Genomic DNA, 15,082 nt, shown 5'->3' on the forward strand with positions numbered 1-15,082 from the left:
TTTCAGCAAAAAAGTTTACTTTTCGAATCTGAAGATTTAGCAATTCTGTATTTTCATAATTATTAGAAAATTATTAAAAAAATTTTATTCTAAATATGTAAGAATTTATTCTCTTTTCTTTTGAATTGATCTGAAATTGATTGAAAATTAGATAAATCAAAAATGCTTGGAGAGAAAAGATGTGTATTTATAAAATAGAAAAAAAAAAAAACATGACAATCATTCATGAAAATTTCGATGAGATAACCGACTTATATCCGGAGATGCTGTGATTTAAAATCAGTGCGACCTGCATTTCTTGCGCGATATGTAACATTTCTGACCGCACATGTAACATTTACTTTCATAAGGTATCATGGGCCAGTTGTAACAAAAGGGAGGAACTGGGCAAAGCAAAATGTCTCGGTATTTCGCGGAATATATTTCAGCGCGTAATATATTTTGGAATTATATTCAGCGCGACGTTTCGTAATGCTGCAATACAAATTGCCGGCATATACACTCGTTGTGTGTAATATCTTACAAAACTTATATTTAAAAAGAGACGAATAAGAGACATTTATATCTATTATAGTCATTCTCTATTATGTTGCTTCCAACAGCAATTATTTGCGTGCTTTTACTTTATTTACGTATTTAATTTATTTTGTTACTGATATAGCATTAAATAGATATATCCATATACATATTGCGTAGTTCAGGTAAATTACACAATGCCTCGAAATAGCAAAAAAGCAATCACTAATGTGTAAAATTTTTATTTTTACGTCCATAATTTCATTTCTTATTTCTTGTTAGAAGCGATTAAATTATAACATAAAAATTAATCCAATACAAATGTGTTTAAATGCAAACAGTTAACAAAATAATTAATTTTAAGAAAATTATTGTAACGCGCATTAATTCTTTACTTTTCTTTCAAGTACATATTTGATAAAATAATTAGACAATTCTAGAACAAATCTTTTTTCTCTCAAGTATCAATTTTTATAAAATTTAATATAATAAAAGTCATATTTTTAGTTAAATAATTTAAACAAAAAATCTCTTTTCTAAATTTATTAAAAATATTTTTATATATGTATAAATATATGCAATTATATATAATAAAATTAAATTATAGTAGCTAAAACGATATAGGATGCAATAAATAAAAACTGACCTAAAATATGCAATCAAAATACAGTATTGTATCCATAATACATTTTGAATGCATTGATATTGCAAAATTCATGTATTATTAATAAAAAATTAATGTATTTTGATTTTCCATTACTTGAATTATTCGATTCGGCGATTCGTATATTATTCCAAACTTTCAATTCATAAATGGTGGAAAAATTATATTTAAATCAGCAAAAAATTTGAAAGGCAATCTATTTAAAAATTCAAGCATTGTTAAAGAAATAATCATTTTTCGTAAATACATATATCCATATATGTACATACAAGTATATACTTTATTTAGTACGATATTATCTATCCAATTTTTTGAGCCTGATGCGATTATTTTTTTTTTCTACAATTTTGTATCTACTACCCTAATATCGATGATTAATTTAAATATTTATTATCATTTGAGCCTGTTCTTCCATTGATTTCCGGTTTTCGTAAGATGACAATTATAGTCGATTTCGTGTCGGCGATCACGATGATGTCGTGGCGTTCTTGAAACACAATTCTCTTGTAAACGAGGGCAGATATTCAGGCTGGATACGAAGGCTTGCAGCGTGCATTTTAATGAACTCGCTGTCCAATCTTGTTTTCCAGTGGCGTAAGTTCCTTTGGGAGAACGAAGAGGGATAGAATCCAGAGAGAGGAAAAGAGAGAAAGGAAGGAGAAGGAAAGGCTGCAGGCGACGGCGGTGGTGGTGGCGGGGACGGTGGGCGGGGGAGGCGGCGGGGTGAACCGGAACCGGAAATGGCTGCGAGGTGGCTGCTGCTGCTGCTGGCACTCCTCGCCGCCCACGCCGCGGCTCTTCCTGATTTCATTAGGATAGGTGAGTATCTTTTCCAGCTTCCCCCGGTATGAAAGCCGCGACCCTTTCGACCGCATTGAATAGCGTCAGTAAAATTATTATCAATGTCCCGCTCGATAATACTCGCGAGTGAGAAGACGGTAGCGCGACTTGGTTCTTTCAGCTGGTATTGAGAATGAAGCTTGGGAGACATTATAGATAAGATCTTATTCCCTCAAATTAATTCCAAGCAAAATTTTCTTTAATGGTACCTTGATCTCAAGCTTAATTATCGAGAAGCGTGCGCTAAAATTCCTTTTCAACGGAAATGCGCGCATGAGGTGATTTATTCAATTTAGTTTTACTGGTAAAATTGAAGTGTATATGAGAAAAAATGCTAATTTTTTATTGCAATCTAACTATAGTAAACTTCCAATATTGCTGTAATGCGGCAAAAAATTCTTACATCTCGTATAACGCTATAAATCACTCTCATAATGTAAATTTCAAATATGTTTCGTGCTTTTTTATAATAAAGATTGTATTTTCGAATTTTGTATAATCCAGATATGAGTATCGTTTAACGCGGCATCATATAACGCGAAATATATCGCATTTACACGGGGATTTATTGTATATGTCGTTCAACTAACATTATTTGTTTTTTATCTTTGCAATCGTAATGCATTTAAAAAAAAATTATATTATACTTTTAGTTTTATTTAAAACTATTTTCTTACTAATTGTACCTTTTAATCTGCAGTTATTCTTGCTTTATACTTTCTTAGACATGTAAGTAGTTGCTAACGTTATCATAGTGGCTTTAAAAATGTTTCGGCTGCGAGGCACAAATAATTGAAATTAATGACAGTAATTCCGCATTACTAACGGTGTTTTATTTAATTGCCACTGATGGTGATGCAAATGAAACACTGGCAGAGGAACGAACAACAAGCATTTTATCGACGTACGACGACAATTACCGAAGTTCTGGCTCTCGCGCTCTCGCGCGTCAGAGAGAAAATCAGTTCGATGCGTGTACTATTGCATATGTAGCGCATATATATTTGTAACACGAGATATTTCACAGTCAAATATCGTAAATTAACTGCCTCTGGGTATATTAAAAGTAGTAGCAGTTGACTGTAAACAGAACAGATGTGATATACATGGCATATTTTTACAGCCCCCACAAGTCGCAAATAAATTGCAAAATATTTCAATCGGACATAATATCTAAATATAAAAGATTTATTTTATTTAAAAATCATTTATATAAAAACGATGATCAAGCAATAATTTTATATTTTGAACTTTTTACAAGTATTTGTAGAAAAAGAAATGCTTTTCATATTTTCTAATAGTTTAAACAAGGTCTTTTGCTCTTTTAAATTATGCCTATACATATGTGTGTATGTGTATTTATGTATATATATATATATATATATATATATATATATATATATATATATAATAATTATTATTATTATAAATAATATAATAATACAATAATAATTATAAATTAGTAAAATTAATATAGCAATCATATATACATTTTTTAAAATAGCTTTTTACATAATAAATATTTATATATTAGTTATTAAAGTAATGTAATTCTTATATTTAAATTATTGTACTGTATTGTATTTAAATTACTTTTATTATTTTCAGTTATTGTACTTTTTTTTTGAAACGCAAAATATTATTTTATTTTACTGGAAAAAATGTTTTGAAAGTATAGTCTTTTAGTTTTGAGTCACGTAAAAACGCTCGGTTGCTTTGACATAAAAGCTACGCATATTTAAATTTTTATTACACGTAGAGAAAATTATTATAATTACGTGATTGTAATATACAGTAATTTTGTTATACTGTGTGTTTTTTTAACAGAAAAAAAATCTATGTATTTAACACAAAAAGATTTTATTACGCCATTTAACGAACATGCTATCATTGCCCGGAGACAATAGTGATACTCTGTTCAGAATCTAATAATAGTATAACGTTACATCAGCTGTCATACATATTTCTATATCTAAAAATCATTGATTCGTACATACTTTTTGAAACACAGATATTGTATTTCATAATACAAGCGTTTTATACACATATCTATATTAAATTTCTGTATTCCATTCTTATTTTAATAATACAATAAAACAATAGTAATTTATAGATTTTGCATCACACGTGGAAACATTGTTCATCATTGTTTAACATTACAATCGTCGTTTTTATACAACGCACAGACATATACGAGCAACTGATGATGCACTGAGTTTAGACTGCACTCTGAACTTTTATCGAAACATATATTTCCCGTTGCACTCGATTTCCGAGCGCGGCTTTCTTTTCTAAAATAGCGAGGGAGAAGCAGAAGCGGATCAATATTGTACATCCGTGCTCAGGAAGATACTTGCTATGAGTTTTGATGCATTCATTTGTGTTACGCGTGCTTCCACGCCGTATCACCAATGGTGCGTGTACGGTCAATATCTTTCTGAATTGAAAAGCTGAAAAGCAAAGGAATTTATCGGAATAATACGAAGATAGACATAAACCAAAGATAAAAGAGACATCGCTAGAAATTCCTTTAACTTGCATAAAATCGATGTTAAACGTTTCGCATTTTAGTTTTCTTATATTCTCTTTGATACTTGTTCAATATCTGTTGTACCTTTTTAATGCTCTTTCTCAGTATTTTTATTTCCATTGTTATTGTTCATCAAACAACCGCATGGTTTATTCTGTTAAGAAAATTACGTTGGCAAATTATTATAAATAAAGAAGAAATATAGGAGAAAAAATTACTTGTTTTGTTAATGATGATATATAATTAATATAATTTACAGAGATAATTTTGTTTCGTAAATACATATATATGAAAGAGACAATTACATATATATATATATATAACAATTTATATATTAATTTATATATAACATATATTAAAAAAACATACTATTTTTATAATACGCTGATAAAAATCCATTCTTTGCCATTGTTATACATTGCAACAATATTCTGTTTTAAATCAACAAAAAGTTCATTTTAAATTCAATGTTACTACAAACACGTTTCTTGTCAAACCGTAGTCAAGATTAAAAACCCGCATGTGGTCGCGTATAGTTTTCGTTATTTATTTGCACAAACCGACGGCAAACTTGTTTTTTCGAGCATATAATTAAACCGAGGCTTGAGGTGCGCAATAGGAATAAGCTTGAATGTCCATTGATTCCAATTGTATTTAATTGGAATCAATTTACTGTTTTTATTTTCATCGTATAATTGCGACAAATAAGCGACGATGTTATTGCTCCATCAATTTGAGCGGACTAATTCATTAACGATAAACAAATGTAATAAAATTTGATTTGCAAACAAGGAAATATGTAACTGACGTGAGCGTAGATTTTTAACAGACTTTACAACGCGACGATTTTACAATTGACTCAAAATATTGTCACGATTCTCGTACACATATTTAACGATATTCACAACATAAATTCGATTGATAAACCGTTAATATTGTTACGCTTTTAATCGCATCCCCCAACATCTTGCACAACCTCCTCTCTTTCTCTTTGACCTGAAGAATTGTAGATATATTAATTTTTTATTTGTATTCCTACAAATCTGTCTCTGGTAAAAAAAATTATATAAATTTCTTCTCTCGATGCAAGAGCATGCGTTTCTCTCTCTCTTTTTTGTTGATTTTATGCCGCACTATTCACTTTTTTGTTTGCGTTATTACAATTATTGTTACAATGACCGGCGAATTGACCTTATAAAGTGCGCCAAAGTAAATCGATAGCAACTCACTAACGAGAGACGTAAATCTATCCCGCAAATTCTATAAATCGCGAAGTCAAGCCGGCGCAGCTGCTCGTACAGTTACTTTATGACATACATGAGATTAAAATCAATTTATCGCGCCAATTTCTCCTAACTGAATGAATTGAAAGGTGTGGAATTTGAGTAAACCACACGAAGAAACTGTCAAGAGTACTTATGCGATGCGAGATGTTGGAAATGACAGCAGATGGAAAGCAAAAGTAATTTGCTTTTTCGATAGCATATAAAAAATATCAAAACCTATTATTTTTTAAAGTACAGAGATATTTCACAAATTTTATTTTAGTTTTGTTATGTAGTTGAACGATGACTCTGCAGTTATTAATGATTTCTAATATTTTCTTTTTATATACGTCTTTTATTTATATTACTTCTATTATAAATAAATTCAATGTGAAATGATACAATATGTTTAAATTGATAAGTTTTTTTCTATACAAGTTATTAATGAATTAATTAATACACTTTTAGAATTTATTATATACAATCTGTTGTCAAAAGTATTCGTATCAAAAAATTTTAAAAACATATTTTTTAAATTGAAAATTATATTACAATACAACTATTTAAAACTCTTTATTCTCAAGCTTAAATCAAAAGATTCTTGCAAGAAATTGTTATTATTTTAAAAATACTGAATATAATACATAAAATATATTAAATAGTAAAGTTACGTTAAATATGAATCCGATTTGAATCATTCAGTGCGAAGATGTAAATGGATCATAAATCTTTATCGTTCGCCTTCAGACGGACAGAAAAGATCAGATAGATAGAGGGTTGAATCTAGAAAAAGTGTGTGATGGTGATCGCAGACGGAAAATAAGGAAGAATATGGGCGTATACACGCGCATGGATCTCGTCAAAGTAGCACTCTTTAATATGGATGCGTGATTTCCCAGGCGGGCTGTTTCATCCATCGGACGACAAGCAGGAAGTGGCCTTTCGCTACGCTGCGGAGAAGATCAACGCCAACCGGGACATCCTGCCTAAGTCTCGACTCAGCGCCCAGGTCGAGGTGATACAGCCGCAAGATAGTTTCCACGCTTCGAAACGGGGTGAGTTTCATAATTGAATTGGAAATACTCAAGTGATACGAGACTTCGCTATTCTTCGTTCATTGTTAGTACAAACTTCTTATCAAGTTTTGATGCCGTCTATCGATGCGACACTCTAATATTTGCGGGTTAACAATTTATTAATCTAATTTATCTATCTTTAACTTTTTGTTTCTTTATTATACCATATAAAAGTTTTAACAAAAATATTTTTTAAAAATTTTAAATATTTACATACATGTTGAGAATAAAAATATAAAATTTTAAGCCATATTTTGTAACTGTTACAAAATTTGATTTGTGAATATTACAGTATATTAAAGATTTTGAAAATTTAAAAATTTTATACTTATACAAAATGTTTCTATAACAAGAAGCGGTTTCATAATTAAAGAAATAAAGAAAAAAATTAATATAAAAGTTTTCTCCCTATCGACGATATACATTGAGCGTAGGAACTATGAAAGAAGAGACATCAGATAAAATTATTGCAGTTGGTGGTCTCGACAAAAGTCAAATAGTTAAGGACTTATGTTGCAAGCAAAGGGATAGCAAGTTGACTGGAAATCGCTTCGCCTTAACGTATGCGTGGCACGCCAAGTCGCACGTAACTGCCTCGAAAGTTCGCACGACTTGCTTGATGCGCGAAATAAACTCCATTTACGCGATTAAGGATTCGAGACGTCGTTGCTGCTGTGAAGCTTCACTTTCGCACGTGGTGAGACCGGGTGCTGCCAGTTGATGCCCGATGTGACGATCCCCTTCCTAGTTCTCCACTACCAAAGTGGAACTCCCTAACATCCTTATCTCCAAGGTGGAGCCCATTTCCAACGCTGAATTCCGTTACTTGCAGTTTCTGTACATCTAGTGCATCCCATTAGAGAATCAGGAAGCCTTAATATATTAAAAATTTAACGGATAATTTTATGGATAATTTTACTTTCTCTCTCTATTCTTTGACAATGACGGTATTGCTCGAATAATTATTGATTATGTTTCTTTTTAAGATTATATTTAAAATACTTATTTAGTGCTTTCTTGAAAATTGTGATAAACTTTTTTACACACAAGACATATACATATATAAATCTTACACAGTTATATACAAATATATTTTTAAATTATAAAAACAACATATTTATTATTTTTTATTTCTTACGAGAAAATTATTAAATCGTAACAAATTAGTTATTAAGAAACTTATATTAAAAGTGACTTATTAATAGCATTAAAATATGTATATATAAATTTTTTTTTTAACAGTAAAATATTTTTTTAAGTGGAGATTATTTTGCTATTAATTTATATTTAGTAAAGGTATTATTTTTGACATTAAGGATAAAATTGTTATTATTATCGAGGATATAAATATTATTTTTGTTAGCATTAATGAACGTAACAATTGCAATTACTGTTGAAATAATTGCAAAAATCTGAAATTAACTATTTCTATTACGGAAAAATTTACTTAGATTTTTTGGAAATAATTGAGAAAATTAGTTATGTTTCTATCGTCAGTAAAGTTTCTTTTCCTTGATACTTATTTATCACGATCTATTATTGTCTAATAAATAACTTGTCAAAACTATATTATATTGAATATGTTTTACAATATTTGTGTATATTTTATCCTGTAATTGCAAAATATCGCATGCCAATGTTTAATATGTCATACATTATTCTTTCAAGATTATTATGCTTGTACCTCATATTGTAACATTCGTAATAAAAAAAATATGTAAATTTATAATTTTTAGCATGATTATATTGCAATATTTTCTGCATTTTGTAATAGAATTTGTTGATCCACGATTTATTCAATTATTTTAACTATGAATTAAATTTTATAAAATGGAAAATTTTATAATTATTTTGTCCATTACTTAAAAAATAATTTTCGCTGCAAAATAATAATATATTGCAAATCATTTTGGTTTTTATTTTGGGATAATATGTAATAATGTTTCTTTGCAATGACTGCTAAATATACGAGAATTATTTCATGATTAATGCATAATGTGATTGAATGACGCAATCCTAGCCTGAAATTTTTGAATAGTGATAGTGGAGGAACTTGAGAAAGCGAAGCTTTCATAGTACGTGTCATTGTAAATTGACAGGTGTTAGAAATAATCTCTGCAAACGCTTCAAGTATTGCGAGGTGTGAAGATCGAATATCGGGCCGAAATTTATTTTTCTACAAATTATTCGACAAAATATGAAATATTATCTAATCACCACAAGCTTTAGGCAAAGCACTGCAAATATCTGTTGAATTTTCGACCACGTGAAATTTCAATCTTGAGTCCTACAACTGTCCAAAAATTTCGTTGAGATTGCACCATCCATTCCGCGGCGTTATCACATTGTGCATTATTTATGAAATGACTCTCGTACAAACAATACTAAAAGTTTAGAGGCTTATATTCAGTGGGCACCCTTTGCTACTTTTTCTTAAATATATTTTTTCGTTCTATATTATAATATTATTATTATTTTCTTTTTGTATATTTATATTTTTCTCTCTCTTATTTTATTAGAAAAAATAACAATATGTATATAAAGTGTGTACAATAAGTGTGTTACTTCCTTGTAAAGCAGAAAATATATATTAGAAATTTCAAACACTCATGGAGAGCTGAGTATGAAAATAGCTCGATCCGCACAATATATAAAATATAAGCCAGCGGTTACACGTTTAACTATGTATACAGCCGGAAATTGATAATTTCCAGCATAAAATAATAAACTTGGCGGATATTTGCGCATGGTATTAACTAGGAGCAACGTAATTACCATGTCGAGTTACTAAATGATTAAAGAGAGAACGGCGCATTGTAAATATGCACGCTGGAGTCGCGTACAGGCGCATCGCGGTCATGCCGCGAGTATGCGAGCGTGTGTGCGAGTCATTGCAAAACATCAGCGCAGGAGTTGGATGGCCGAATTTGGCGAAACTCCAGAGCGGTATTACACTGTGAAAGCAATTTTATTGATAAACTTGTGTTTGTTGGAAGTTAACAAATCTCCTTGGGACATACACGGCGATCGCTCCGGCGCGGCGCTCGGGCTGGCAATCGCGCTGCACATTTCGCGACGCTCGAACTCGCCGCTATGGGTGATTCGAAAAATTTATCTTCTCCTGTAATTCAACGGTACGGCGAAACGACACGGTGCAACAGAGCAACGAGCGCATTCGCGACCGAAACGAAACTCAAACTCCGTTAACCATGACGTATACTGCTCCATCATAGAAAATTACGTGAGATGAAGTTTACTATTAACAATGGCGTGTAACGGGGATATAATGCGAATTATACATGATTCACAAGCTTTATGAATAATAATATCCACTGTAATGTAATGCATACCGCGAACTCCGCGAATGTAATTTAATACTTGAATATTTAGATATCATCACAAGTCGCGAATTTGAAATTCTCGAATACTCTGAATAATTAGAAAATTTGGATAAAAAATACAATCGGTCTCTTTGCAATTTGATTAATTTAAATATTATGTATGCATAAAATAAAGATTTTTGCTTTACATTAAAAACAAATAAATTAATTAAGTGATATCATATATATATCAATTTCAAAATCTAATATCTAATTTAATTTTAAATATATGTACAATATTAAAAATAAGGATTATATATATGATTTTATGAATGATAAATATAGAGGCATTACATATAATATATAATAATATATATAGTTAAACCTACAATATATATAAATCGAGAATATATATTTAATATTTAATAAAATATTTATAACAAATTTATTGCATTAATATTAGAAATATTTAAAATATATTTATTGAGAATGATGCTATTTTTTATTAACAGCGCAATTATTTCACAAACGTTCGAGATAAAGGAAGTAAAAAAGAGAAGAAGTAGTACTGGTAAACAGTTGTCTGCGACGTCAGCCGCAATAGTGAGATAAATTAAATGTTGGGAATTCACTTCAGGTCTTGTGTTCTTCTCGTCGTCTAGATTCTGTTCGTCCTCAGGGCGATGAACCTCCTCGTTCGACAAACAGAAAGAGCGGATGGTAGTTTGGACGGTCTCGCCACGCCGTCTTTTTACGATGCGACGGAAAAACATCGGCGAATGCGGTGGCCTTTGTTCGCTTCCTACCTTTCGCAAGCTCGGGGTTGTTGGTAATAGAGTTTTACGATTCCGCTCGGCTGTCTCGGAATTTTCGGTGATACAGCCCGTCGTTCTCCAAACGCGAAACGCCAGTTGGAGCGGAAGTTAACGAGGATGCGCGCATTCGATTATGCGTGCCCTTCTACTGCGCCTCGTTGAAAAAAATGTGCGACAGCGATAACGAAAGCGATAGCAGTTCCACCAAGGACAATTGTCGAGATCTCACTCTATATGCATTGCGCGAAGAATATTATTCAAAATGTAGAGATTTGGAGCTCTTATGCGAACGTTTGCGTATCGCGCGATAATCTTTGTAAAGTACCGAGAAGATTTCCTCGATTCTTTTAATATACTTTTGTGGTAGAAGCGATATTTCGCAAAAGAGAGAGTCGAGATGACATTTCTCTCAAAATAAAAATGTCTAGAATTTTTTCACAAAATTGAAAAAAATAAAACACAATATATACAATAGAATCTTATTTTTCTTTAATTTAAGTTTATGTAAAGTATATTTAGTAAAACTTTAATAAAAAAAATCTCAATTCAAACGTTAATTACAAACACTCTTAAAAAATGAAATGTGTTTTAATAACTGTTGAAAACTAGCATTTGAATTTATTTGTAAGATAATTATTACTTATTAATATGGAATTTATACGGATTAATCTTTCCAGATACAGAAAATAAAAAATATATTTATATTTTGCTGTAAAAAATTTATTGATGCTGTAAATAATTTCCGATTGATTAAACATTTAAACATCCGCATATACATATATTTTTGCCTTAACTCAGATACATTACTTATCAATTATATTGTAACTCGCGTGTACGAAAAGAATCTCTCTTTCTCTCGCGAAACTGGATATCCCTCGGCGCCAGTGTGCGGAAATGAGGATATACCGAAATACCCTTGCGAAAGTATAAGAGACGCTCTGTAATATTTTACGCTTACGACGATAGTGCTTGGCGAGCGTGTCCGAGGGAGGTTTCCGTAACTACCCTTACCGGGGGTGAAGTAACTCGCCGCGCAAGCGGTGGCGTTGTCTCGCTCGTTTCACTTTCGCTAAGCCAATTTCCCAAAAACCACCAGGAGGAAACGTAAAGTTCCGCGCCGGGATCGTGAGAGCGACCGCAAGTTGCGCGACGCCGAGATGAAGCGGTCCGCTCTAATTTTACCGTAACTTTTAAGGTTTCTTCTTTCACATTGTTGCGCAAACTTTCGAGAACCTATTGGCACGTGGGAAACAACCGACGCGTTTCTCTCTTTCTTCTGAGACTAGCCTTCGAATAGCCTTGTTACTGTCTAAAAGAATGTTGGGGAGAATAAAGAGCGTCATTAACTCTCCGCTATTTCATATACACATGAAACACGCTAATTCGCACTTAACTTTATATTAGAAATAAGAGAGACTTCATAAACAAAGCAATGTTTTTGAGGAAAAATTCTTGATACATAAACGACAATTCTGTTAAAGAAAATATAATATAGAGATTGTGAAACTAAGAAGTAGCGTGCGTGAAATAAACTTTGATGATAAAAATGATCTATTATTAAGAAGACAGGATGTAGCGCATCTTCTATTATCAATTAAAAATATATACGTTTCACGTATATATAAATTATAATATTGTTTGATAATTTTTATATTATGACGTGACAATATTATAATAGAGATTTGAAATCAAAATATAATTTAAAGAATAAATTGAAATATAATACGAAAAGAAAATATAATTTTACAATATAAATAAATATTACAACAATATTATATTAAAAAAAATTATATTGAGAAAAATAATAAATTGAATAATAAGCAGATGCATCGTTTTCATCAAAATTGCATTATTTTCTGCATTATTTTATGAAATCTGTAACAGCGTTAATTAATTAAATCTTTTTTAAAATAATGATTTTTTATCATATTTTATATGAATATTTTATATTAAAATTTATGCATATATAAAAGCAACATAATTGTATAAAAAATATAAAACAATTTAAAATAAATTGTTTCAAAATCTAGAATCTTTCTAATTAAAAAGCTTGTCAACATTTTTTACGACAATAAGAGCTCATCGATTCAATTTTTTTCGGATAATGTAATCGAAGTGCTTATCAAATGCGTAATTTTTGTAGCAGTAGTGTTTTTTAACATGTTTTTTAACATGATAAAATGGAGCAAATATTTAACCCGTATTGCCGATTACCTCACGATTTTATTAAGAGTTCATTACGAACGATATAAAACCAATTTGTGTTATACGTTTCCGTTAAATATTACATTTTTATTACATTTTTATATATTTAAAAAAACATGATAATATATAACAGATAATATAAAACATGATAATTTTATATTTGTGAAAAAATTTGCATGTATGATTTGATTTATAATGCGCTTTTAATTTAATAGATTATGTATATTCACAATTATAAATTTAGCATGTAAATTTATATTCCTACTGCAATTTCAATAAAAAGATTCTAGTTTTGACTGTACCATAAAAAGAACCAAGAAAGATTTCTAAATCAGCTGACATAGTGAAAATATTCAAATGACATTTCTCTCTCCCTCTCTCTCTCTCTCTCTCTCTCTCTCTCTCTCTCTCTCTTTTTGTTGATACTTTAAGGATTTTGAAAATATTAAAGCAGATATGTGCACCTCACAATCAATGAGATCTTTTAATTTATTAACTTATTTATTAATTATTAATCTTTTAATTATTAATGATTTTCTAATGCGTATTGACCGATAAGATATAGATAGCTACCTTCATAAATAGGTCGACGATTTGCGGGTGACGATTAAGCGCGACCAATCTCGTGAGTAATTACACACGATAATCAGGTGGCATATGTCGCTCGCTCATTAGCAAGCGCGCAAACAATACAAGTGCAAATACTGTGCTCTCAATGCGATTTGGACGTAACGACATGTTGTCTTCCCGCGATGCGATTTCCGATCACGTTCCGGTACGCAAACGAATGTTGGATATGTCTCAAGTTCACTGTAAATACCAGCTGTTTTAAAAAAGCTCAAGCTTCCTGGTGTTTTATAAAAAGACTAGGTTTTTTGCGAGAGGACTGATTTTACAAAAAACTTGTAAGACATACACAACGACGGACGGTAGCGAGAGATCGGCGGGGAGGGGGAGGGAGGGAGGGGGGGGAACAGATTGACAAGGGACACAGAGCAAAGAAAGAGAGGAAATCGCGAAGTTGCTCGATAATAGTAGTCATGAATAATGTAATCGCTTCTCGCGTTGACAAAACGCTTTTTGTTTTTCTTGAATAGTCGTTTCACGTACGTTCAAAGTATAGAAATTAAAAAATAAAAAATTATTAAATATTATATATATTTAAAATTTTTTTTAAAAAAGACTGAAATTTTAAAGCTTTTATAATGAAAAACCCGTTCGTATTACGTACAATACAGTTATTTACTCCGAAGCACGATAACTTGTAACGACTTACAACTGATATTTGGTTCACGCGTATCTACAATGAACCTTCTAAGTATGCATTAAATGTCGCGCCGTGCAAACGTTGCAGCCAATTTAATCGGCACACACGTAGCGTGTCTTGTTAGGACTGAACCAGCTCAGAATGTTGGCTCGTCCTCTCTTCCTCTCTCGGCGAATCTGCGAAATGTTGGCGAGGAACTGCTCTCTTGGACCGTAGCGAGAGCGCGTTAGCTTTTCATGCAATTACGAGGCGCACATAAGGGCGCAACCTAACTCGAAAACGGCTCCGCCGTAATTATGGTTTTGAGTTTTTCAATTACAACAACGACATTTCCACAACCGCAGTGCACTCGCAAATGTTTCTCGTCGTCCGTGTAATTCGCAAAATAATTAGCTTCTCTCTTCTTTTTTTTTTTTTTTCTCGAAGATTGCATTATATGCACTGCAGAGATTTTCATCCTTTTTCCTTATTAGTATTTTTTTAAATTACAATACTTACTTATTTTAATCTTAGAATATCAGCTATACTACATTATATCATTTTATTGAAGTATTAGAAGAACTAGATGCTAAATTAAACAAAGC

At 31.2% G+C, this 15,082-nt stretch overlaps 1 protein-coding gene across 5 annotated transcripts in view; it reads left to right on the plus strand.

Moving 5' to 3' along the window:
- The first annotated feature begins 1,901 nt into the window (after window positions 1–1,901).
- Window positions 1,902–15,082, plus strand: part of LOC126856659 (glutamate receptor ionotropic, kainate 2) — a 136,133-nt gene continuing 122,952 nt past the window's right edge. For 4 of the 5 annotated variants that reach the window (XR_007688382.1, XR_007688383.1, XM_050605384.1 and 1 more), the window contains exons 1-2: window positions 1,921–1,999; window positions 6,715–6,870. Coding sequence is in view for 3 of the 5 variants with exons in the window: in XM_050605384.1 (XP_050461341.1) it covers window positions 1,921–1,999; window positions 6,715–6,870 (235 nt within the window). In the remaining 2 variants the exon portion in view is untranslated. Of the gene's footprint in view, window positions 2,000–6,714; window positions 6,871–15,082 lie in introns of all 5 variants that reach the window. The other variant, XM_050605407.1, reaches the window with a different exon arrangement.

The sequence above is a fragment of the Cataglyphis hispanica genome, chromosome 2, assembly GCF_021464435.1.
Source record: "Cataglyphis hispanica isolate Lineage 1 chromosome 2, ULB_Chis1_1.0, whole genome shotgun sequence".
Lineage (NCBI taxonomy): Eukaryota > Metazoa > Arthropoda > Insecta > Hymenoptera > Formicidae > Cataglyphis > Cataglyphis hispanica.